Below are 27,169 nucleotides of genomic sequence, written 5' to 3'. Positions count from 1 at the left end.
AGTGAGAAGGAGATGGAGTGAGTATTTTGAAGATTTGTTGAGTGCATTTGGTGATAAAAGTGGCAGATGTATGTTGTCTTGGTCGGGATGGTGTGCGAAGTGAGAGGGTCTGGGAGAATGGTTGAGTTAAGAGAGAAGAGGTATTGAAAGCTTTGCAGAAGATGAAACATGACAAGGTGGCAGGTTTGGATGGTATTGCAGTAGAATTTATTAAAAAAGAGGGTGATTCTGTTGTTGATTGGTTGGTAAGGATATGCATTGCTGTATGGTTGGTAAGGATATGCATTGCTTGTATGGATCATGAGAAGTGCCTGAGGATTGGCAGAATGCATGCATAGTGCCATTGTACAAAGGCTAAGGGGATAAAGGTGAGTGTTCGAACTACAGAGGCATAAGTTTGTTGAGTGTTCCTGGGAAACTGTATGAGAGGGTATTAATTGAGAGGGTGAAGGCATGTACAAAGCATCAGCTTGAGGAAGAGCAGTGTGGTTTCAAAAGTGGTAGAGGATGTGTGGATCAGGTGTATGCTTTGAAGAATGTGTGTGAGAAATACTTAGAAAAACAGATGGATTTGTATGTAGCATTTATGGATCTGGAGAAGGCATATGATAGGGTTGATGGAGATGCTTTGTGAAAGGTCTTAAGACTATATGGTGTGGGAGGTAATTTGCTGGAAGCAGTGAAAAGTTTTTACCAAGAATGTAAGGCATGTGTACTAGTAGGAAGAGAGGAGAGTATTGGTTCCCAGTGAATGTCTGTAAGTGGCAGGGGTGTGTGATGTCTCCATGGTTGTTTATGAATGGGGTGGTTAGGGAGGTAAATGCAAGAGTTTTGGAGAGAGGGGCAAGTATGCAGTCAGTTCGGGATGAGAAGGCCTGGGAAGTGAGTCAGTTATTGTTCACCGATGGTGCAGCTCTAATGGCTAATTCAAGTGAGAAACTGTAGAGGTTGGTGACTGAGTTTGCAAAAGTGTGTGAAAGGAGAAAGTTGAGAGTGATTGTGAACACGAGCAAGGTTTATTAGGTTCAGTAGGGTTAAGGGACAAGTTAATTGGGATGTAAGTTTGAATGGACACATATTGGAGGAAGTGAAGTGTTTTAAATATCCGGGAGTGGACTTAACAGCAGATGGAATGACCTAACAGCAGATGGAACCATGGAAGCAGTAGTGAGCCACAGGGTCCAATTGGAGAGGGGGCAAAGGTTCTGGAAGTGATGAAGAATGTATGGGAGAGAACATTATCTCGGAGAACAAAAAATTGGTATGTTTGAAGGAATACTAGTTCCAACAACATTATATGGTTGTGAGGCATGGACTATGGATAGGGTTGTGTGAAGGAAGGTGGATGTGTTGGAAGTGAAATGTTTGAGGACAATATGTGGTGTGAGGTGGTTTGATCGAGTTAGTAATGAAAAGGTAAGAGAGATGTGTGGAAATAAAGAGTGTGGTTGAGAGAGCAGAAGAGGGTTTGTTGAAATGGTTTGGCCATATGGAGAGAATGAGTGAGGAAAAATTGAGAAAGAGGATGTGTGTCAAAGGTGGAGGGAACAAGAAGTGGTAGACCAAATTGAAGGTGGAAGGATGGGATGAAAGAGATTTTGAGCAATTAGGGCCCTGAACATACAAGAGGGTGAGAGGCGTGCAAGGAATAGAGTGATTTGAAATGATGTATATACCTGGGTCGACTTGCTGTTATTGGACTGAACCAGGGCATGTGAAGCATCTGGGGTAACCCGTGGAAAGGTCTGTGGATCCTGGATGTGAATAGGGAGCTGTGGTTTCGGTGCATTACACACTGAGTGTGACCATAGCCTTTTTTGTCCGTTTTCCTGGCGCTCCCTCATTGAAGCAGGGAGTAGCGACAGGATGAAAACAAGTTAGTATGAATGTGTGTATTTATGTATATGTCTATGTATGTGTATGTATATGTGTTGATATGTATATGTATGTATATGTTGAAATGTATGTGTATGTTTTGAAATGTATATGTATGTATATGTGCATGTATGGCAGTTTATGCATATGTATGTATATATATATATATATATATATATATATATATATATATATATATATATAGGGGAGAAAGAATACTTCCCACGTATTCCCTGCGTGTCGTAGAAGGCGACTAAAAGGGAAGGGAGCGGGGGGCTGGAAATCCTCCCCTCTCATTTTTTTATTTTAATTTTCCAAAAGAAGGAACAGAGAAGGGGGCCAGGTGAGGGTATTCCCTCAAAGGCCCAGTCCTCTGTTCATAACGCCACCTCGCTATCGCGGGAAATGGCGAATAGTATGAAAAAAAAAATAAATATATATATATATATATATATATATATATATATATATATATATATATATATATATATATATGGATGGAAACATGGAAGCGGAAGTGGATCATAGGGTGGGGGAGGGGGCGAAAATTCTGGGAGCCTTGAAGAATGTGTGGAAGTCGAGAACATTATCTCGGAAAGCAAAAATGGGTATGTTTGAAGGAATAGTGGTTCCAACAATGTTGTATGGTTGCGAGGCGTGGACTATGGATAGAGTTGTGCGCAGGAGGATGGATGTGCTGGAAATGAGATGTTTGAGGACAGTGTGTGGTGTGAGGTGGTTTGATCGAGTAAGTAACGTAAGGGTAAGAGAGATGTGTGGAAATAAAAAGAGCGTGGTTGAGAGAGCAGAAGAGGGTGTTTTGAAATGGTTTGGTCACAAGGAGAGAATGAGTGAGGAAAGATTGACCAAGAGGATATATGTGTCGGAGGTGGAGGGAACGAGGAGAAGAGGGAGACCAAATTGGAGGTGGAAAGATGGAGTGAAAAAGATTTTGTGTGATCGGGGCCTGAACATGCAGGAGGGTAAAAGGAGGGCAAGGAATAGAGTGAATTGGAGCGATGTGGTATACCGGGGTTGACGTGCTGTCAGTGGATTGAATCAAGGCATGTGAAGCGTCTGGGGTAAACCATGGAAAGCTGTGTAGGTATGTATATTTGCGTGTGTGGACGTATGTATATACATGTGTATGGGGGTGGGTTGGGCCATTTATTTCATCTGTTTCCTTGCGCTACCTCGCAAACGCGGGAGACAGCGACAAAGAAAAAAAAAAAAAAAAATATATATATATATATATATATATATATATATATATATATATATATATATATATATATATATATATATATATACCTATATGTATATTAGTAGATGGGTCATTCTTCATCTGTTTCCTGGCACGACCTCACAGACGTGTGAAACAGCTGTCAAGTATAATAAATGATAAATATGGACTGAAAAAGATTTTGAGCGATTTGGGCCTGAACATACAGAAGGGTGAGAGGCATGCAGGGAATAGAGTGAATTGGAATTATGTGGTATACAGGGATTGACGTGCTGTTAGTGGACTGAACCAGGGCATGTGAAGCATCTGGGGTAAACCATGGAAAGTTTTGTGGGGCCTGGATGTGGAAAGGGAGCTGTGGTTTCGATGCATTACACATGACAGCTAGAGACTGAGCGTGAATGAATGTTGCCTTTTTTGTCTTTTCCTAGTGCTACCTCACGGTGGTGGGGGGATGCTATTTCATGTGTGGCAGGCTGGCGACAGGAATAGATGAAGGCAGCAAGTAAGAATATGTATGTGTATATATGTATGTCTGTGTATGTATATGTATGTATATGTGCATGTGTGGGCATTTATGTATATGTATGTGGGTTGGGCCATTCTTTCGTCTGTTTCCTTGCACTACCTTGCTAATGCAGGAGATGGCGATTAAGTATAATAATAAAAAAATAAGGAATTGGTATCCAGCTCCACAGAATAGATATAGCTGTAAAATTCCTGATGAATACAGATCCTAAAGTACATACTAGTGAAATTTTCATGCAATTTGACAGACAAGAATGACAGAAATAGATTATTCATATTTGAAGCTGATAAGTATGTGGATGACTTAATGCACGTCAAACATTGGGCAGGTTATGGAACTTTTAAATGCTGTCTAAACGCATTTATCAGTTGTATACTAAATATTCAAGTGGAGTTATTCAGTGCCTTGAGATTATTTGTACTTTCCAAATGAGACACAATTTGTACATTCAACGTTTCACAATATTTAAGCAATATGTCCAGGATTCAACCTTGATTGTTTCATGATGTGTTTTGAAAAATCTTGTATCAATTGCTTCTTTTCTGTCTTTCCAACTGCTTTAGATTTAGCAAAGTATTTATTGAAAAGTAGTTGTTCCATTGTTTTCCAAGGTTGTAATGTTGGGCTCCTGGGTTATCTTGTGTACAGGAGGTGTACCGTCATGTTCAGAGGTACTTGTTTTCAGATATCTTACCATGCTCGTAGGGTCATAGCATCATGTTCATTGGTCATACTGTTGTGCCAAAGAGGATGAATATCATATGGTTAAAGTATGAAATGCCTGGGTTTTTTTTAATGTTTCAGAAAAATTATATAGCAGTATTGGCATGTGTTAGTCAGGTAGAGGCTGAGCTACTTGTATATAGAAGGTGGAAGGTAGGCAAGCCACTGGTGTGTGGAGGGAGACAGGATGGTTGTTGAACCACTGAGGAGGACGCAAGACTAAATAAATTAGCAGGTGAGAGCTGCCACTTCTGAAAATGGCGTATCGATGATTCAGTCCAGACTGACTATAAAGGTCGGTCTCTGCCCAGCCGTCACTGCTCTTGGGGAAAGCTGTGGTATATCTGGTAGAAGATTTAGTGGAGAGAGGGAAGGGAAGGTGTAAGGGGGATATATGAGATAATGGTGAGTGGGAACAGTATGAAGGGGTTGGGAAAGGGAAAAGTATTTCAGTAGAGGATAGTAACCTGTAACAGACAGAAGAAAGGGAGGACAGGATGAGGCTAGCCACACCCAGGCAAGGAAACTCCCTAGTAGATAAGGCAAAATTAACTTCCAAGGCTGCCCCCTCATTATTCGGTAGAGTGCTGAATAGCCATAGAAGCTCCAGTGCTTGGCATATAAGCCTTAATTCTATACTCCAATCCAATCATTTACTTGGAGCCTAGGGCAGATGTTAATTTCTGGAATGGGAATGTACCCAAGTCCAACTGGTGTTAGGATACTTCACTTTGAATACAAATGAGGTTGAGGAATGAGCTGCTGTTGATAATGACTTTACAGATTCTGGTGCAATGGGTGGCAAATATTGCCTATTTTTACTTTATGGCATGGGAATTCCACATTGGTGGGGGCCCTCATGTTTCGTACTTTCTGTATTGTACTTCTTGAATAACTGGCTCCTGACGTATTTAAGGAATAGTTTTGTATTTTCAGCTGCCTTGTCCGTAATATTGTTTTCAAAGTTTCTTTGTTCTTCTCCTCTTGTCCAACCGTACTCATCCCATGCTCTCAAATACATTGCAGATTCTAGCTGAGTAGAATGCTGTTTATATGTGCACATGTTCAGTGACATGTTGGTGCAGGAAATTTTCATGTACACACTGTAAGAAATTGTCTTTATGATTCCTTCTCATCATGAGAATCCAAATTCTGCCAGTCTGTCTCCTTGAAATCGAAATTCCCCATTATAAATACTTTACCTTATCTGAAAAGAGCATGTTTTACTGCTTCATGGATCATCCTGTTTATTCCTTCATGGTTCTCATTAGATATTTTTTTCTTGATTTTTGTAATTCTTTGGAAAATTATGTATCACCAGCACCATCAAGAACCTCTTTTTTTTTTCCTTTTTTTTTTTTCAGTAACCCTTCCCATTATGTGTTGTCTGAATGGGCTATCTACTACTGTTTCTTGAGACTTAATGTTATGTGTTATTAGGAGAGACAAACCTTCACTTTTATCTTCTTTTTTTCTCTACTATGATACACCCCTCTGGACAGAAAAAGTGAGGTCTTGTTTCTTTAGTAAACTTTGTTTCCAAAGCTTCAACATTGTTAGTCATGCTTTTCCCTTATGCAGTCCATGAATTGCAGTTCTTTACCATGCACTACATATTCATCATCATTTGTATACAGTACTTTGTCTACCATCACCATTGCTTAATATTCCTGACTCTGCAGCACTGTTGGTGTTAGTTTTTCCTCTTGTCTTAATTGGCATTTTTGTTTTATGCCATCTGACTGTATTTTTTTTTTCACAGCTCTTTCCTTGATCTGTCATGCTTGATGAATACTCTGCTGAATTCCACCTCGTTTTTGAGTTTCTTATCCTGCCCAAGAACTTCTTGATTAGATGACTCCAAATCATACGTACCCATAATTGGTTGACCCTTCTTTCCTTTATCACAAATAATGCATATGATCATTCTGTTATTTCAAATAGCCCTTTAATTCCTTTCACTCTCCTTTCATCTTTGTTTGATGTATGTTCTTCATTTCAGTCTTGTAATCAAAGATTTACATTTGTTGAGCTTCTGGTGCCACTCTCCATGCAGCTAAGTCCATCAGTTTTTGTTCATCAACCTCTGTTCCTCTGGAATCCTCTGTACCATCTTGCTATTTGCAAATGAGCACTGATCATGTGTGCTCTGTGCTTATCTGAAATTCTCATCTACAGGACCATGAATTTTATGATTTGTTCTGTCTATAACTAAGTATTATTCTGTTCACAGCTTCATTCAGTTCCCTGGGCACCTCAGTTTTAGTCTCACCAGGTTTCTGTCCCACTGCACTGGTCAGCATGCTCCAAGTCTGTTGCCCAGCCTTAGAAGCTGCTTCTCCTCCTCACTAGTTTAAAAAGATATCTACACTCGGTTTTATGCTCATTTCTTTTTGTTGAACAACCTTTAGGACATCAGTAATATCCTTTTCTGACCTACCTCGTTCTGTAATCAATCTGCTTTCATTTCCCTGGTTACATGCTTTATCATCCCCCTAAACTGATGCCAATCTGTGCTCGATCATTTATCGTAATTTTCAATTCCTGAGTACCCATTTCATTCTGTGACACTTCTCATTATCATTAGATGGAATTTTGAGTTTTGCTACTTCTGTCTAATTTTATTGATATATGATCCTGGTTTTTTATTATTTCAACCAACAACTCCATTTTGTTTTCTGGCATTACATGTTTTATCCCTGTTTTGCTTTCTTTTTGTAGAACTTGTTACAATTGTCTGTTCTTGATATTCTTTCTTATCTAAATGTGTGTCTGTGTGTGTGTATGGCATGTGACCAGGCCACTTTTGATTAGAATGCAGAGACAGATCGTTGTGTGTAAGAAGCCCAGGGCCTGACCATCTGCAGCAGGCCTCACCTTCTGTTTACTTTAACCACAGCTAATTATCCTCGTGCCTTTGTGCCAAGCCTCAGGCATGCAGGGCTCTGGCATAGCTAGGATAAAGCTGTTTTGTCTCTCTGTGTTTGTGTTTTTGTGTGGTGGGTGTGTACAGTGTGTGTGTGTGTGTGTGTGTGTGTGTTTGTGTGTGTTGTTGGCTTATCCGTCTGTTCTTGGTAATAGTGTTTTCTTCATGATTTCTATCTTTAAACTTTACTGAAAGTATGCACTGCATGAACTTGGCTTTCTTTTAGTCATCTCACTCCTCATCTATTCTCCCTGTACTGTCTCTGTGGCTTTTCTTCTCCATCTTAGGATGTTCTACTCTTCCTGATACCCCAAACCCCTACCCTGATCCAGGAGGTGCATGGGGTGTACCCCTCTGTGTGCCACTAGGTGAGGGCAAGATATGAGGGAGCAGATGGTGGTAAAGGAATGCAGTGATGATGGGGGAGGTTGTGGTAGGGGATGAGTTTCTATACCAATTGATTATGTTCATGTGTGGTCAGCCACCCATACCCTTCTCATGTCCCAACATATTAAACTTCTGGTCTTTTTTCTTCTCTCCTTACAGCTCGTCTTGGCCTGTGCCATGTTGATCTCACCCCATTAGTGTAAGATGTAGCCAGGCATCTGTAGATCATATGATTATGTGAACAAGGATGCTAGTATTTAACCTTGATCCAGTTTGATCAGTTTGAGAGTTGGTTCATAAAATATTGGCTGTGTGATGGTATATTATGTTACATATGCAAACCACAATATTCATCAGGGAAGGGTAGTTTTGAACAGCTTCTGTTGATTTAAGCTGTGTTACATCATCCTTTACACCTCGCTTCAGGAAAGTTGTATCTTCACTCTCCCGTATACTTAATCTCCTCACCATGATGGTACAAACCTTGAGCACAAGGGTACAATCCTTATACATTGCATTAAGATCCCTGAGCACAAGTATATGATCCTTAAGTAAGGTGGCACCTTTCTTGAGCATCTGGGTTCAATCTGGTGGAATGATCCTTGAGCATAAGGGTATGATCTTTAAGCTTGTTTGTATGAGCCATGAAAACATAAATATGATCCTTGAGAGTGGTGGACCTGTAGGTATGATGGCTTGGCCTTTGACCTAAGCATTAAGGGTGAAGCCCAAGGTCAGACAGTCTTGTCCAAAAGTTGTACTACTGTTCTCAAGCGGTTAAGGATATCTTCAAAACAATGTTTAAACTCCATATCAAATGTATGGAAAACTCACGACATAGCTTAAGTTTTGTAATATTAAGGGACATGCTTGGAACTTAATCATGTTTTTCTTATTGTTCCTAGTGAGAGATATCTATATTGTGACATTTTATATTCTTTTTAACTTCAGTAATTGGGATCTTGGAGTCCCATGCTACACAAGAGCAGTTGAGAGTTAGTGGGACATTCTTTGCTAGTGGAAGGAACTGGATTTCTTCCCTGAGAAGGGTCAAGATCCAGTTAGGTCCCCTTGCCGTGAGTGACTCCTATTCTTACAGCATTTAGTTTGAACCGTCTTGTATGATATAAGTCCAAGTGGCCTTAGTCCTAGTTAGGCCATCAAGTTATCTAAGGGAGGATGTCACCTCTGGTCTTGGGGTGTACATCAGGGTCATATATCCCACCAATCCACCCTACCTGATTTTGAATGAAGTAGAAATGATTGTTCAGCTGTTGTGGAGAAATATTTATTATGAATGCATACAAAGTAAACATGAGATCTATAGAGGGAGCAAGTGTTAGATTAAAGAGTAGAAATAAAAGCATAATAAGGGAGAAAATTATTTGAAAAGAGCATTGATTGTGGTCTTAAACATTTAAATGATACTGAAAATATTGATCTTCTGTGGACTGCAGTGTTAGGAGTTCTCTGAGTAAGGTATATGTGATAAACACTGAATAGGGTGGGACAGGCAGTGTACAGATACCCACACGGAGATGTAATAGTGTGGCTGCCTTGCTGGATATATTGGGACGAATATTGGATAAGTATTTACATGGAGACACAAGTGTGTGGCAACATGGCTAGATAGTGTGGGGCAAGTAGTAGATAGGTACCCACATGGAGACATTATTGTGTGGCTACCATGCTGGATAGTGTGCGATGATAAGTACTGCTGGTGTTGTAAATCAAACAAAAAGGTGTAAGCCGATATATTCTTCTTTTTTCTAAATTATTATATAATTGAACATTTTATTTTTCATGAATGTAACATTGTCAATTTGTTATTTTTGTAAATGTGAAGGTGTCTCTTCGTGTGTGTTATGTTTTCCTTAACCAGATGTTACCCAGACCGTTCGAATGGTTCATCCTCTTCACTATCTTTGCCAACTGTGTGGCCCTGGCTGTCTACACCCCCTACCCAAATTCAGACTCCAACGCCACAAATGCACAATTAGTAAGTATGATCCTCGTTGTTCATTCTGCACTTGCAGATTTTTTAATGTCTCTTGGCATTTGAATTTCCTTGTGTATGTTTGTTGAAAATTATTATTTTTTTTCTAGTGAAGCAAATAATAACCATGTCATCCTTTTAGAATTTATGCCACATGTTGTGGGAAGGAGGGATTCTAGGCTATAGCATGACAGATCTTCAACACCAGGACCACTAAGGTTCTGTTTTTTACAATACTATCCCTCTTTTTTGTGATTAAAAGGGTACATGTGCTGAAGTAGGAATTAAATCAGTTTTTAAGATAGTTTGGATATCATCCCCTGGAATGAAATTGTTTTTTATTAAGATTATTAATGTATGGAACTTTAGGGTGAACTGTGGGTGTTGTACAGTTATTTCATGACTATAGATGTTTGTACAGTTACTTTGTGACTGTAGATGTTTATAAAGTTACCTACTGACTGTAGAAATAGTATTGATAAGGTTCACTGAATCACAGATTGAGTTCAGAACCAATTTTTTTCTCTTGTCCTTCCTCCCTCCTTTCTCTTGCCTCTTCTCTTATTTCATTTACTCCTCTCCTCCTACCTCCTCCTGTCCTATCCCCTTCACCTCCCTCATCTGACAGTTTCATCTCCCACCTGTTCTTTCCCAATACTCTTGTCTTCTCTCCAGCTCACCTGACATTTCCATCTCCTACTTTTGCTATCCTTCCAGGTGAGGGGTCTGGGGTCAGATCAAGGGGAACATTATCATTTATCAACACTGGAGGTTTTGGGCCCTGTTTGTCCTCACCACTGTCTACACACCTCCTTGAGTGCAGAGATGAACTATAGAGGAGATATAAAAGACACCACAGCCAGCCGGTACATGAAGGACACATGAAAGCAAGGAATGAGTACTGTAAAGTAAAGAGGGAGCTGAAAATTTTTAAGAAACTTTGTGGAAAATCAAAAGATAATTCAAAACTTCTATGTAAATTCATCACAAACAGACTCTTGGTGAAAGAGCAGCTAATTAGGCTAAGGGAGATTGGATGGATAAACTCTTGAGGATGAGAAAATATATGAGGAGGTAAATGATAAGTTCAAAAGTGTTTTCCCTGTGAAGGACAATAATGCACCAGCACTACCAATGTGTGTGGGGATGAAGTCTCGGAATGCATGTTAATCATCGGAAATGATATAATCAGGCTCTTAAAACAGTATGACAAATATAAGGACCATGAATCTGATGAAGTAGAGCTAAGATGAGCACTAGGTGAGAAAACAGTGGCCTCTGAGAGAAAACTAAGCTGAGGCAGATGCATGGTCTTCATTCACTCTGGTTTAAAGAATTTTCGTGGAAACCATAAAGCAGATAACTACTCTGAACTAGTGGAGGACATGCTGTCTTCTTTCCGTCGACTTGGCTGTAAAATGAGCTTCAAAATGCATTACCTTTGCAGCCACTTGAATCATTTCCCAGACAACCTTGGTGACCGAAGAGAGGAACAGGGTGAATGATTTCACCAAGATTTAAGAACCGTGGAAGAAAGATACACTGGGATACCCATATGATGGTGGATAACTGCTGGACCATTCAACATGATTGTCATGGGGCAGCTCACTGCAAGAAATCTTTGAAACGCCACTTTCGTGAGATGTCTGAGTGAATGAACATTGTATCAGTGATACATAACTTTCTATGCTTGTTTCACCATTATCTGATTCTGTGGATGTAATTTAATCATAAACTAAGTCTACTTGTATAAAGCCTTTTTTTTCTTCAAAAAGGCTTGATTTGTAGTCATCAATCCTTATGATGATCGGTTTTATGCATATCATATCTCAATAACCAGAGCTGATAGAGAAAAACTGATGGCATATTTAGAAACAGCAACCAAAATTTACCTAAACAAAGGCCTAATATCTCAGGCACCAAATTCTGTGTAACCCCATCTTTTAGACTTTTTTGAGAGGGTGAGCTCCATCATAGATCAAAGAATGGGATGGGTAGACTTTGTGTTCTTGGACTAGAGGAAAGTCTGTGACTGTTCCTTATCAGAGTTTATAAAAAAAGCTAGATCTACAGACTGGAATGAGGGTAGACTCTTTTATGGGACAGAGGACTACCTTAGTGCAAGGGAGCAAAGAACCCAGGTGAGAGGTGCATGGTGAATCCATGAAGTGGGCTAATTTTATCAGTGGAGTACTGCAGGGATTGGTCTTTGACTTACTGCTATCGATTTATGTAAGTAACTTTCCTGGTGGACTGGAATGGTTTCCAAATATGTTTGCAGGTGGCTCTAAAGTCTTGAGAGAAAAAAGAATGATGATGATTGGGGCAGTCTATAGGGTTACCTGAACAAACTCCAAAATTGATTATATAAATGGATGATGAGATTCATTCCTAGTAAGTGTAAGGTGATGATGTCAGGACAAGGTGAAAGAAGACCTCTGTGTGACTATTACCGAACAGGAAATAAACTACAGGAATCTGCTTGTGAAAGAGATCTAGGGATTGACATTGTGCTTGATTTATCACCAGAGCTACACATTAGAGAACTTTGAGAGAGAAACTGTGTAAAGGCAAACGTAGAAATTTCATTCACATAGATAAGGTCATGTTTGTAAGATTACTTAGTACATACATCTGACCAGAACTAGATTAAGCCTTGCTTACATTCCTAGTCACTAAAGGAGCACAAAGATTTGATTGAGACTGCACAGAGTCTGTAATAGCAATGGAGATAGTACCTTAATTAAGAGAACTGAGCTACATTGAGAGGCTGAGGGCTACAAAGCATTCCACTATATAGGTGAGAGATGGGAGACCTGATAGCAACCTTCAAGTTTCTAAATGAGCTGGAAGATATTAAATGTGATCAGTTCTTCAAGAGATGCAGCACCAGAGTAACTACCCATCTCTCTATATATGTCTCTGATGCCCATTCCCTTCGTGAACTGCCATCAAGGGGATGGTCACAGCAAAAGAGTCTCCACTTATCATCTGCATCCCTTACATACACCATTCCACATATTCTTCCACCTTTTTTCTCCCTCCAGTTTTCTTCCACAGTGTATCCATATGTCATAGGCAGTCTTTCTTTCACACTAACCCCTTTAATTGTACTATCATATACTCTCCCTGTTTTGCATTCTTTCCACATTGCCCATACCACCTCAGAGTATTACGTTTCACCCACTACCACTCCAGAATTCACTGCTTTTGCATTCCTTGCCATACCAAATCTCTCACTCATTCCTTTTTCATTACATCCAGTCGTACCACATGCTTCTCTTGGATAATTCATTTCCACAGTCTGGATTCTTGGCTTCTTTGACTGATTCCATGTTTATGTTTCGGTTGCATGATTTGGGTCAGCAGGACGATGCTGTCCCTTATTCCTTTCCTTACTTCCATACTTAAACCTTTATTAAGGGACTCAGTTACTCTTCCATCCCTTATCTCATTCCACATCACCAAACTTGCCAAAGATAGCTCCAAGATATTTAAATTCTCTTATATCTTCTAGTCTTTCTCCCCATATATTTATAACTGAGTTTAATATACTTTCACTCTATTTCCCTTCCAGAGTAACTAGGTGTCATAGCAGTGCTGGGTAAAAACTAGTTACAAAGGATTTTCAGGCATAATGGTTTAGTTTTAGGATAGTGGGTGGGTGGAATAAGCTAACAAATGAGGTTGTGAATGCTGGAAATTTACAAAGGTTAAAAAGGCTACTGGATTGTATAAGAAGCCCAGGAGATGGGGCTCCGTGATTGCAGAGCTCTATCTCAGCTCATTACAAATAGGTAATTGCAAACAATGACATATAATGCATGCACAAATATATTTATTATACTTAATTGCTGTTTCCTGTATCAGCGAGGTGGCACCAGGAAACAGACGAAGAATGGCCCATCCACTCATTCACTTGTATATATACATAAACGCCCATACACGCACATATACATACATATACATATCAACATATACATTCATATACATGCACAGACATATACATATATACACATGTACATATTCATACTTGCTTGCCTTCATCCATTCCTGTCACTATCCCACCACACAGGAGATTGCATACCCCCTTCAGCAGGGTAGTGCCAGGAAAAGACAAAAAAAGGCCACATTTGTTCACACTCGGTCTCTAGATGTCATGTGTAATGCACCAAAACCTGAAATCCCTATCCACATCCAGGCCCCACAGACCTTTCCATGGTTTACCCAGACACTTTACATGCCCTAGTTCAGTCCATTGACAGCACATCAACCCCAGTATACCACATCATTCCAACTCTATTCCTTGCATGCCTTTCACCCTCCTGGATGTTCAGGCCCCATTTGCTCAAAATCTTTTTCATTCAATCCTTCCACCTCCAATTTGGTGTGTTTTAGGCAAGGTATTTGACAGCTATTTGTGTGTTATGGGGAAAGAGATGGAGCAACATGATTGTAAAGCTCTCCCTGTAACATACAAATGGTTAAGACACGCTTTGCTTGATACCAGGTTTTTTAATCTATGGTGCTATTCTTATTCTATTCTGAAGGCAGGAATAAGGTGGGTCTATTGGGAACAGGAGGTGATGACTGTGGGCTTATTAAACGGTATAGTTATTTACTTCAGCATGTGACGTTTTTCAAGAATGAAGAATGTTACTAAGTAGCTTTGATATTTCCTCACTTTTTAGTACTTATACTGATTTCATTTTCTTTGCATATAGGTACATTGTCTACATATATTTAAAGGCAAAGCATTGTAGAAGTGTGGTGTAATGACAAACATACATAGTTGTATACATAGAAAATTGAGATAAGATCATAGGACATACTGGGCAACGTGTATGATTGACTGCTGAACTGATTAGCTTTGCCCGTTGATACATAAACTCTCTGGATTATCATAGAATTTAATCCATATTTTTTTAAGTGACGCCTGTGTGCATTTTCACTGTGGCAGATTTGCTTGATCTCTATTTATATGAATATTTTTCCATACAGGAACAAATCGAAATCATCTTCATGGTGATCTTCACTCTCGAGTGCTTTATGAAAATTATAGCTTACGGGTTCGTCCTCCATCCGGGAGCTTACATACGGAGTGTGTGGAACACACTCGATTTCCTCATTGTTGTCATTGGGTAAGTTCCTTTTTCTGTCAGAGTTCTTTACCATGAAAACTACTAGTCTCAAGCATTACCTGTAACTTAGCTGTGTTCCTATTTCACAGCTGCAAATATATATGTATACACATATTTACCTCAGGACTACTTTCTGAAAGTGAAGTAGTTTTATCCAAGGACTTTTTCCAAGGGCTACTGAAGCCCAATGCTGCACTCCACTGAGTATGAGGGATAGAACGGACTCCTTGAAGCAAGAAGTTCTTTAATGAAACTACTCAGTTTAAACGCTGCTGATGATACCCCCTTGCCAAAGGTGATTTTATTTGCTGTGTAAACTCAAGCAGGCAGAGAACACTCTGGCGAATGAATATGTATGATAAAAAAGAATGTATATATTCTGTTCTATCTGTTATACTTTGTCGCTGTCTCCCGTGTTAGCGAGGCAGCGTAAGGAAACAGACGAAAGAATGGCCCAACCCACCGACATACACATGTATATACATACACGTCCACACACGCACATTTATGTACCTATACATTTCAACGTATGCATATATATACATACACAGAAATATACATATATACACATGTACATAATTCATACTTGCTGCCTTTATTAATTCCCGTTGCCACCATGCCACACATGACAACCCCCTCTCCCTGCACATGCATGAGGTAGCGTTACGAAAAGACAACAAAGGCCACATTCGTTCACACTCAGTCTTTAGCTGTCATGTATAATACACCGAAACCACAACTCTCTTTCCCCACATCCAGGCCCCACAAAATTTTCCATGCTTTACCCCAGATGCTTCATATGCCCTGGTTCAATCCATTGACAGCACGTCGACCCTAGTATACCACATCGTTCCAATTCACTCTATTCCTTGCACGCCTCTCACCCTCCCGCATATATATATATATATATATATATATATATATATATATATATATATATATATATATATATATATATATATTTATTATTTATATTTTATTTTGCTTTGTCGCTGTCTCCCGCGTTTGCGAGGTAGCGCAAGGAAACAGACGAAAGAAATGGCCCAACCCACCCCCATACACATGTATATACATACACGTCCACACACGCAAAAATACATACCTTTACATCTCATGTACACATATATATATACACACACAGACACATACATATATACCCATGCACACAATTCACACTGTCTGCCTTTATTCATTTCCATTGCCACCTCGCCACACATGGAATACCATCCCCCTCCCCCCTCATGTGTGCGAGGTAGCTCTAGGAAAAGACAACAAACGCCCCATTTGTTCACACTCAGTCTCTAGCTGTCATGCAATAATGCCCGAAACCACAGCTCCCTTTCCACATCCAGGCCCCACAACTTTCCATGGTTTACCCCCAGACGCTTCACATTCCCTGATTCAATCCACTGACAGCACGTCAACCCCGGTATACCACATCGATCCAATTCACTCTATTCCTTGCCTGCCTTTCACCCTCCTGCATGTTCAGGCCCCGATCACTCAAAATCTTTTTCACTCCATCTTTCCACCTCCAATTTGGTCTCCCACTTCTCGTTCCCTCCACCTCCGACACATGTATCCTCTTTGTCAATCTTTCCTCACTCATTCTCTCCATGTGCCCAAACCATTTCAAAACACCCTCTTCTGCTCTCTCAACCACGCTCTTTTTATTTCCACACATCTCTCTTACCCTTACATTACTTACTCGATCAAACCACCTCACACCACACATTGTCCTCAAACATCTCATTTCCAGCACATCCACCCTCCTGCGCACAACTCTATCCATAGCCCACGCCTCACAACCATACAACATTGTTGGAACCACTATTCCTTCAGACATAGCCATTTTTGCTTTCCGAGATAATGTTCTCGACTTCCACACATTCTTCAAGGCTCCCAGGATTTTCGCCCCCTCCCCCACCCTATGATTCACTTCCGCTTCCATGGTTCCATCCGCTGCCAGATCCACTCCCAGATATCTAAATATATATATTTCTTTCTTTCCTTCATACTATTCTCCATTTCCCGCATCAGCGAGGTAGCGTTAAGAACAGAGGACTGGACCTCTGAGGAAACATCCTCATCCAGCCCCCTTCTCTGTTCCTTCCTTTGGAAGACTAAAAAAAAAAGAGAGAGGGGAGGATTTCCAGCCCCCCCGCTCCCTTCCCTTTTAGTCGCCTTCTACGACACGCAGGGAATACATGGGAAGTATTCTTTCTCCCATATCCCCTATATATATTTATTTATTTATTTTGCTTTGTCGCTGTCTCCCGCATTTGCGAGGTAGCGCAAGGAAACAGAAGAAAGAAATGGCCCAACCCACCCCCATACACATGTATATACACACACGTCCACCCACGCAAATATACATACCTATACATCTCAGTGTACACATATATATACACACACAGACACATACATATATATACCCAAGCGCACAATTCACACTGTCTGCCTTTATTCATTCCCATCGCCACCTCGCCACACATGGAATACCATCCCCCTCCCCCCTCATGTGTGCGAGGTAGCGCTAGGAAAAGATAACAAAGGCCCCATTCGTTCACACTCAGTCTCCAGCTGTCATGCAATAATGCCCGAAACCACAGCTCCCTTTCCACATCCAGGCCCCACACAACTTTCCATGGTTTACCCCAGACTCTTCACATGCCCTGATTCAATCCACTGACAGCACGTCAACCCCGGTATACCACACTGATCCAATTCACTCTATTCCTTGCCTGCCTTTCACCCTCCTGCATGTTCAGGCCCTGATCACTCAAAATCTTTTTCTTTCCATCTTTCCAGCTCCAATTTGGTCTCCCACTTCTCCTCGTTCCCTCCACCTCCAACACATATATCCTCTTAGTCAATCTTTCCTCACTCATTCTCTCCATGTGCCCAAACCATTTCAAAACACCCTCTTCTGCTCTCTCAACCACACTCTTTTTATTTCCACACATCTCTCTTACCCTTACATTACTTACTCGATCAAACCACCTCACACCACACATTGTCCTCAAACATCTCAGTTCCAGCGCATCTACCCTCATGCGCACAACTCTATCCATAGCCCACGCCTCGCAACCATACAACATTGTTGGAACCACTATTCCTTCAAACATACCCATTTTTGCTTTCCGAGATAATGTTCTCGACTTCCACACATTCTTCAAGGCTCCCAGGATTTTTGCCTCCTCCCCCACCCTATGATTCACTTCCGCTTCCATGGTTCCATCCGCTGCCAGATCCACTCCCAGATGTCTAAAACACTTTACTTCCTCCAGTTTTTCTCCATTCAAACTTACCTCCCAATTGACTTTACCCTCAACCCTGCTGTACCTAATAACCTTGCTCTTATTCACAGTTACTCTTAACTTTCTTCTTTCACACACTTTACCAAACTCAGTCACCAGCTTCTGCAGTTTCTCACATGAATCAGCCACCAGCACTGTATCATCAGCGAACAACAACTGACTCACTTCCCAAGCTCTCTCATCCCCAACAGACTTCATACTTGCCCCTCTTTCCATATATATTATGGGAGAATGGTTTGGTAAACAGAGAAGAGGTAGTGAAAACTTTGCAGAAGATGAAAGCAAGCAAGGCGGGGGGTTTGGACGGTATTGCAGTGGAATTTATTAAAAAAGGGGGTGACTGTTGTTTAATAGTTGGTGAGGATATTCAATGTATGTATGACTTATGGTGAAGTTCCTGATGATTGGCAGAATGCATGCATAAAGCCATTGTACAAAGGCAAAGGGGATAAAGGTGAGTGTTCAAATTACAGAGGTATAAGTTTGTTGAGTATTCCTGGGAAATTATATGGGAGGGTATTGATTGAGAGGGTGAAGGCATGTACAGAGCATCAGATTGAGGAAGAGCAGTGTGGTTTCAGAAGTGGTAGAGGATGTGTGGATCAGGAGTTTGCATTGAAGAATGTATGTGAGAAATACTTAGAAAAACAAATGTATTTATGTAACTTTCATGGACCTGGAGAGGCATATGTTATAGTTGATAGAGATGCTCTGTGGAAGGAATTAAGAGTATATGGTGTGGGAGGCAACTTGCTAGAAGCAGTGAAAAGTTTTTATCAAGGATTTGAGGCATGTGTACGAGTAGGAAGAGAGGAAAGTGATTGGTTCCCACTGAAGTGAAGTGTTTTAGATATCTGGGAGTGGATTTGGCAGCGGATGTAACCATGGAAGCGGAAGTGAGTCACACGGTGGGGGATGGGGCGAAGGTGCAGGGAGTGTTCAAGAAGGTGTGGAAGGAGAGAACATTATCTTGGAAAGCAAAAATGGGTATGTTTGAAGGAATAGTGGTTCTAACAATGTTATATGGTTGTGAGGCATAGGCTACAGATACGGTTGTGTGGAGGAGGGTGGATGCTTTGGAAATGATATGTTTGAGGACAATACGTGGTGTGAGGTGGTTTGACCAAATAGGAGGGTGGATGTGCTGGAAATGAGATGTTTGAGGACAATATGTGGTGAGGTGGTTTGACCAAATAAGTAATGAAAGGGTAAGAGAGATGTGTGGTAATAAAAAGAGTGTGGTTGAGAGAGCAAAAGAAGGTGTATTGAAATGGTTTGGTCACATGGAGAGAATGAGTGAGGAAAGATTGATAAAGAGGATATATGTGTCAGAGGTAGAGGGAACGAGGAGAAGTGGGAGACCAAATTGGAGGTGGAAGGTTGGAGTGAAAAAGATTTTGAGCGATCGTGGCCTGAACATGCAAGAGTGTGAAAGGTGTGCAAGGAATAGAGTGAATTGGAATGATGTGGTATACTGGGGTCGACGTGCTGTCAATGGATTGAACCAGGGCATGTGAAGTGTCTGGGGTAAACCATGGAAAGTTTTGTGGGGCCTGTATGTGGAAAGGGAGCTGTAGTTTTGGTGCATTATTACATGACAGCTAGAGACTTGAGTGTGAACGAATGTGGCCTTTGTTGTCTTTTCCTATCGCTACCTCGTGCACATGAGGGTGGGAGGGGGTTGTTATTTCATGTGTGGCAGGGTGGTGATGGGAATGAATGAAGGCAGACAGTATGAATTATGTACATGTGTATATATGTATATGTCTGGATGTGTATATATATGTGTACATTGAGATGTATGGGTATGTATATTTGCGTGTGTGGACGTGTATGTATATACATGTGTATGGGGGTGGGTTGGGCCATTTCTTTCGTCTGTTTTCTTGCGCTACCTCGCAAACGCGGGAGACAGCGACAAAGCAAAATAAATGAAATATGATATATATATTATTGTTCCCTCCACCTCTGACACACATATCCTCTTTGTCAGTCTTTCCTCACTCATTCTTTCCATATGTCCAAACCATTTCAACACACCCTCATCTGCTCTCTCAACCATACTCTTTTTATTTCCACACATCTCTCATACCCTTACATTACTTACTCGATCAAGCCATCTCACACCACATATTGTCCTCATACATTTCATTTCCATCACAGTCACGCTCCTCCATACAACCTCTATCTATAGCCCATGCCTCGCAACTATATAACATTTTTGGAACTACAATCCTTCAAACATACCCATTTTTGCTCTCCGAGATCATGTTCTCTCCTTCCAGACTTTCTTCATCGCTCCTAGAACAAGATTGCAACATTAGATAATTTATAGAGATAGGAGGATGTCTTACACAATGAAAATGGTATAATTTTGCGTGTATCATAATTTCCACTAGCTGGAAAAAAAGAATTATACAAAATTAGTTAATAAAAGTGTAGAAAATTGGATTTTATCACCATTGTTCTGCAGTGCATGGGAAGTTTGGATAGCATCTTACAGGTTAACTTTACTCCTCATCTTGTAGACCTTACTGAAAATTCAGCCATATCCTTGAGACAAGTTATTAAGTTATGCTGTCTCTCTTAAGCTTGCAATTACTAGTCAGGTTAAAAAATGTCTCCCCCCAGGATGGGCAGAATTTAAGATATTAAAGTGAAATATTTTCAGCCAATTAAACAGCCATAGCCAGCATGGTACACACTGAAACTTTAGCATTGGAGTTCGATCTTTGTATCCTGCTGCTGTTTTTATTCCCAACATATATCCACAACCCCTGTGCATGATCCTCCTCACTTTGTTATGCTTGGAGATTGAGTCCTATTCTAATATTACATTGAAAATCATTCTCCATGGCATCCTTGTTTGTCTGATTATGATAGTTTGTCATTTTCATTGTAACCTCACAAAATCTTGGTCTGTCTACACTTTGTAGCATGGTAGTAGGCCTGAGTGGGAGTTGATGCTTGTCTGCCACCATTGAGGCCTCAGGGTTTTTGAGATTTCAGTTTCATTCCATAGGCTAATTAGGGTTTTGGGTGACCTATGGCATGTTTACTTGCTACTAGAAGGCTTTTCTATATAGACATGGACAAGAAGTTAGAGAATATATCTGTATTGACTCTGTCTCTTCTCAGTAAAACTTTTACAGTAAATACTTGGATGTCACATAAAGTGTTAAACCAAGTTAAGAATTACGTCACATTTTTGTCATGAAGTTAAGTTGCATTCCTCAAGACCACATCGATGCCTTTCCTACATCTTTGGGATCATAGTATTAGTTTTACCACATGTTTGTGTCTTCAGTAAAAGTTTTGCCTTTTTTATTTGAAAGCTTAAACAGCATGCCACTTATTCAGATAAAAACTATATTTATAGTATGTTACATTTATCACCACTGAGAAACTAGGTTTGCCTTATGAATGAGAAAACCTACTGTTGGTGCATCACAAAGCAGGAGTCTCTAATAGTGCTACATTTTTGGCAGGTTGGTGAGTGGAGCACTGGACTTCCTGATGCAGGGGGAAGGAGGGGAAGCAGGGTTCGACGTGAAGGCCTTGAGAGCCTTCAGAGTCCTGCGGCCCCTCAGACTCGTCTCTGGTGTTCCAAGTAAGTCCTTAGTTTCAAGAGGTGTTACTGAGAATAAATTCCAAATAAGTCTTTCATTTCAAGAAAACTGAAGTTGTTTAGAAGGATCTCAAATGCTCAAAGAACTTCTTAGATGCTAGATGATAAAAGACTGTCTTAGATCCTTCATGATAAAAGATGTTCTGCTTATTACTACTTTCTTGGCTATTAGAGGCTTAAAGGTGGGTCTACTACAATCATAAATCGTCTGTATTTATGGTGCATGTTACACCTCATGTGGTATGCTTTGTTCATAAGAGTCTGGAATAAATTATCAACTATTTGGTCATGTTTTAGATCATCAGGATGAAAATCCTTTCTGGCACTATGAATTTGTCTCATAAAATCAAATATTTGTAGCAGTGGTTTCCATAGCATACTTTTCTACTGAGGTGGGTTTTTGATGTAGGGCTTTACCTTGTTACATTTGATGATCATGTGGATATTTGCCTTTGATCTTATAGGCTGATGATACAGTTGTTTCATATGATCATACTCTGTACTAGTGCATTTCTTTGTAGCTTCCACTCTGATTACCAGTGGTGGCTTTTTCCTAGTACTAACTGGACCTACTTGCAATAGACTTTGTCTCCGTTGTCCTCAAGAGTATTGCTGCCCTTTTATGGATGATGGTTCTGTTTCACTAAGCAGGGGACCTTTGACTCTCATATAACATTTATGTTCCCTTCAAATTCTTACATACCTGGTATAGTGTATATGAAGTAAAGCACACTTTAAGATCCAAAGTGAGTGTGATTACCTCCTGTCTTCTTCCAGTAATAGATCTTTCTTACTTGTGTCTGGCCAAAAGTCTCCTCTTGCTTCTGTTAGTCTACCCATGTTCCTTACCTAATCTCTTTTGAACTAAAAATATATTAATTGTTTACCTGTTGATTAGCCACTCTTTAGTACATTCTCTTTCTTTCTATCTCACTCTCTGAAATTTCTCTTAAAGAGATAGATATCTATAGATGAAAGTGTTTGATTCATACATAGATGAGAATTATTTGTACCTCAGTATTCCCTGCTTTTGGACCAGGGCAACTAAAGGGGGCAGGAGGGTGTACTGGAGCACCCCCACCACTTTTATTTCAGTTTCTACAAGATGTTACAGAAGAAGGAGCCAAGTGGAGAGTGCTCATCCTCCTCAAAAGCTCAGGCTTGGGGTGTCCTACTGTGTGTGGATGTAACCAAGATAAGAAAGGAGAGGGAGGTATAATGTTTGAGAAAAGATATCTGGATATTCCAACTCTGAGTAAAACAAAGCACAGGGTTAAAGGAGAAGAATGGCTAAGAAATGTCTTAGAAGAAAATTCTGGGGTGGGTGAGAGGGCAAGAAGTGAGGAAGGATTAGCACAACTGCTGAAGACAGAGTTGTGAGAGTATGTAAAAGAGTGTAAGGAAGTGAGCTTTGGATTGACATTGGTGAAAATGAAAGTGGACTGCAAGAGATGGATGACTATTGGTGCTTATGCACCTGGCCATGAGAAGAAAGATGATGAGGAGAAAGTGTCTTGGGAGCAGTTGAGTGAGTGTGTAAGCAATTTTGATGCAAGAGACTGAGTATTAGTGATGGGTGATTTAAATGCAGTGAGTAATGTGCCCATTGAGGATATTATTAGAAGGAATAGAGGTTTTCAGTAAAGTGCATGGAAATGGTAAACAGCTTGTGGAGTAACATGCTGAAAAAGGACTAGTGACTGGATATACCTGGTTTATAAAGAAGGACATGCACAAGTATGCATATGTGAATTGGTAAGATAGTGATTAAGCATTATTGGATGACATACTTATTGATAGGGATGCAAAAGAGAGACCTGTGGATGTGAATATGCAGAAAGGGGCAGCTGGTGGAATGTTTGATCATTACCTTGTGAAGGCCAGGGGTGAAGATTTATGAAGGTTTTGAGAAAGGAGGGAGTGTAATGGGTGGAAAGAGAGTTATGAGAGTAAGTGAGCTTAGAAAATAGATGTGTTTGAAGATATACCAGGAAAGATTGAGTGTAGAATTGCAAAAGGTGGGATTGAATGAAGCTAGGGGAGTGGGTGAGGAATGAGAGGTATTTAGGGAATCAGTGTGAGAAATGCATGTGGCTTGCATAAGGTGGGAGGTGGGCAGATTACAAAGGGCAGTGAGTGGTAGGATGACAAAGAAAAGTTACAAATAAAAAAGGAAAAAGAGGTTTCTGGGCTCTGTTTACAGGGAAGGAGTGCAAATGATTGGAAGTTATATAAGAGGAAGTGGCAGGAAGCCAAGAAGGTGGAAGAGTTGAAAAAGAGGGCAAATGAGATTGGGGTGAGCGAGTATCAGTAAACTTTATGGAGAATAAGATGATATTTTGGAAGAAGATGAACAGTGTGTAAAAGATAAGAAAACAAATGGGAACATTGGTGAAGGCAAATGGAGAAATGGTAGAAGGTAGTGATGAAGTGTGGATGAGATGGAGTGAGTATTTTGAAGGACTGTTGAATGTGTTTGATGATAGGGTGGTAGATGTAAGATATTTGGGTGAGGATGGTGTGCAAAGTGAAAGAGCCATGGAGAGAAGTTTAGTTAAAAGAAAAAAGGTTGTGAAACCGTAAGTAAGATGGAATGTGGCAAGGCAGCTGGAGTGGATGGCATTGCAGTTGAATTTTGTAAGAAAGGGGGTGACTGTGTTGATTAGTTAGTTAGGATTTTCATTGTAAATATGGTACCATAGTGAGGTTCCTGAGGATTGGTGAATGCATTTATGATGCCACTGTGAAGAGGCAAGGGGGATAAAGGTTGGTGTTCAAACTACAGAAGTATAAGCTTATCGAGTGTACCTCGTAAATTGTATGGGAGAGTGATGATTAAGAGGATGAAGATGTGCACAGAGCATCTGATTGTGGGTGAGCAGTGTGGTTTCAGAAGTGGTAAAGGATGTGTGGATCAGGTGCTGGTGTTTTCTTTAAAAGATATGTTTGAGAAATACTTAAGGGAATGGATTGATTTGTGTAGCATGTAAGGATCTGGAAAAAGCAAATGAAAGGGTTGATAGAGATGCCATATGGAAGGTGCTAAGAATGTATGATGTGGCAATAAAGCTGTTAACAGCACTGAGAAGTTTTTATCAAGGTTGTAAGACTTGCATATGAGAAGGAAAAGAGGAGAGTAAGTGGCTTCAAGTGAAGTTGGGTCTTTAGCAGGGTGTGTGATGTCACCATGGTTGTTTAATTTGTTTATGGATGGGATAGTGAGGGATATAAATGCAAGTCTTGGAGAGAGGGGCAAGTATGAAGTCTGTAGGGGATGAGGGATGGGCAAGTCAGTTGTTTGCTGATGACTCAGCACTGATGGCAGATTTGAGTGAGAAACTGCAGATTTGATGACTTAGTTTAGAAGAATGTGTGAAAGGAGGAAGTTTAGAGTAAATGTGAATAAAAGCAATGTTATTAAGTTAAGCAAGGTATAGATACAGGTTAGTTGGGTTGTGATTAGAGAAAGATTGGATGAAGTGAAATGTTTCATAACTAGGAGTGGACATGGCAGCAAGTGGAACCATGGAAACTAAAGTGAGTCATGGGGTGGATGAAGGATGAAGGTTCTGGGATCATTGATGAACATGTGGAAGGAGAGATTATCATCTGGAAGGATAAAAATGGGTATGTTTGAAGATATAGATGAGGATGTGCAGAGGAAGGTGGAGGTGTTGAAATAAAATGCCTGAGGACAATATGTGGTGTGAGGTGGTTTGATCAAGTAATAAAATGGTAAGAGAGAGATGTGTTAATATAATGGTAATATAAAGAAAGTAGATGAGACAGCTGAAGAGGGTGTGCTGAAATGGTATGAACATATGTACAGAATGACTGAAGAGAGGTTGACAAAGAGGATATATGTGTCAGAAGTTGTGGGAACAAGGAGAACAGGGAGACTGAAGTGGAGATGGAAGGATGGAGTGAAAAAGATATTGAGTAATCTGGGCCTGAACATGTAGGAGGGTGGAAGATGTGCAGGGGATAAAGTGAATTCAAACAATGTTGTATGCAGGGTTAGATATGCTGTTAGTGAACTGAACCAGGGCATGTGAAGTGGCCAAGGTAAGCCATGGGTGTGAACAAATAGAGCCTTTCTTTGACAGTTCCTAGCATTACCTCACTAATATGGAAAATGGTCTCCAGCAAAACAGTTAGAGCTAAACATAGAGAGAATTCAGAAGCACTTCATAGCAAAATCAAGGGGATAGAACATATGGACTTACACAAAAGGCTGTTAGACCTGAAAGCTTCTCAACAGGTAAGATACAAAGTTGTTGAGTATTCAAGAATACCATGGAACTTAACAAAAATAGATTAAACAAAAATACATGACAGCCCAGTCAGAAAGGTAGAACATTTATTCAATGTACTGCCAGAAAAAAATAAACATTCATGGAACAACTACAGAAGCTTCTTTATGGAAACTTGATATATGGGTATAATTAGTCCCAGATGAACCTAGAATTGTTCATTATGTAATTTAGGCAGCAGCTGAGAAGAATAGTCTTGTATATCAATCAAAACATGTGGTGTGTGCTTTGTGCTAGCCTTGCCATTTTGGCAAAACCTCATTGTAGGTATTCTCTTTTGGTCAAAGATGGATTCTTTACTGGTACCATATAAAGACCCAACGGGGAAAGTGATAGAAAGTGATACAAGTGTGAAAGATTTGGGTGTCTTCATAAATGAGAAACTATATTTCAGAGAGAGAGAGATTGTAACTTACTGATACAAATTTTATTATGTATGAGCAAAATTGAATGCTACTGTGTTGCATGGTTACAAATGAAATGGTTAGAAATAAACATATTGGATAGAATGCAGAAGCACTTCATAAGCAAAGACAAGGTAGGGAACATAAGGACTACCATGAAATGCAGAAGGAATTGCAGTTGTACAGCCTAGAAGAAGAAATGATACATAATAAGCTAAGTATGGCAACAAATTGAAGGTTTAAAAGAAAATATGTGAAACCTCGAAGCCTTCCAGCAGGGAAGATGTAGAGATTTTAAGTCAAGAATGCCATGGAACATACTGAAAATAAGCCAACCAAAAATATATGACAGCCCAACTAGGATGCTTGAATGATGACTTCTTATCTTTCCATCTGTCAGCTTGATGATTTGACACCTTTGATTTCTAAAGTGCTTGAATCCCCTTGTCTTAATTACAGCTTAGGATAGTCAGTTTTTTTTTTCTGATTTCCTCTATGATTTTTGCAAGATGAGATCCATTGGATATATCTTTTTTAAAGGTCTGCCATCAGACTTTTTTTTTTTTGTGAACTTGGCTTTGTTTGGTTGCTCCATTTCCACAACTCTAGATAGATCAACATACCACTCTTTTCATATTTGTTGTGGTATTCATCAGGGTTCTGTCCTGACTCCTGTTATCTTTC

General features: G+C 40.1%; 1 protein-coding gene across 45 annotated transcripts in view; it reads left to right on the top strand.

Annotated features, from left to right (window-relative positions):
• Positions 1-27,169, top strand: part of LOC139767191 (muscle calcium channel subunit alpha-1-like) — a 1,449,841-nt gene that overhangs the window by 449,937 nt on the left and 972,735 nt on the right. For all 45 annotated transcript variants that reach the window (XR_011717010.1, XM_071696301.1, XM_071696297.1 and 42 more), the window contains 3 exons: positions 9,577-9,682; positions 14,681-14,820; positions 21,629-21,750. Coding sequence is in view for 44 of the 45 variants with exons in the window: in XM_071696301.1 (XP_071552402.1) it covers positions 9,577-9,682; positions 14,681-14,820; positions 21,629-21,750 (368 nt within the window). In the remaining variant the exon portion in view is untranslated. The remainder of the gene's footprint in view (positions 1-9,576; positions 9,683-14,680; positions 14,821-21,628; positions 21,751-27,169) is intronic.

This window comes from Panulirus ornatus, chromosome 59, assembly GCF_036320965.1.
Source record: "Panulirus ornatus isolate Po-2019 chromosome 59, ASM3632096v1, whole genome shotgun sequence".
Taxonomy (NCBI): Eukaryota; Metazoa; Arthropoda; class Malacostraca; order Decapoda; family Palinuridae; genus Panulirus; species Panulirus ornatus.
This window is presented reverse-complemented; position numbering and strand designations above follow the sequence as displayed.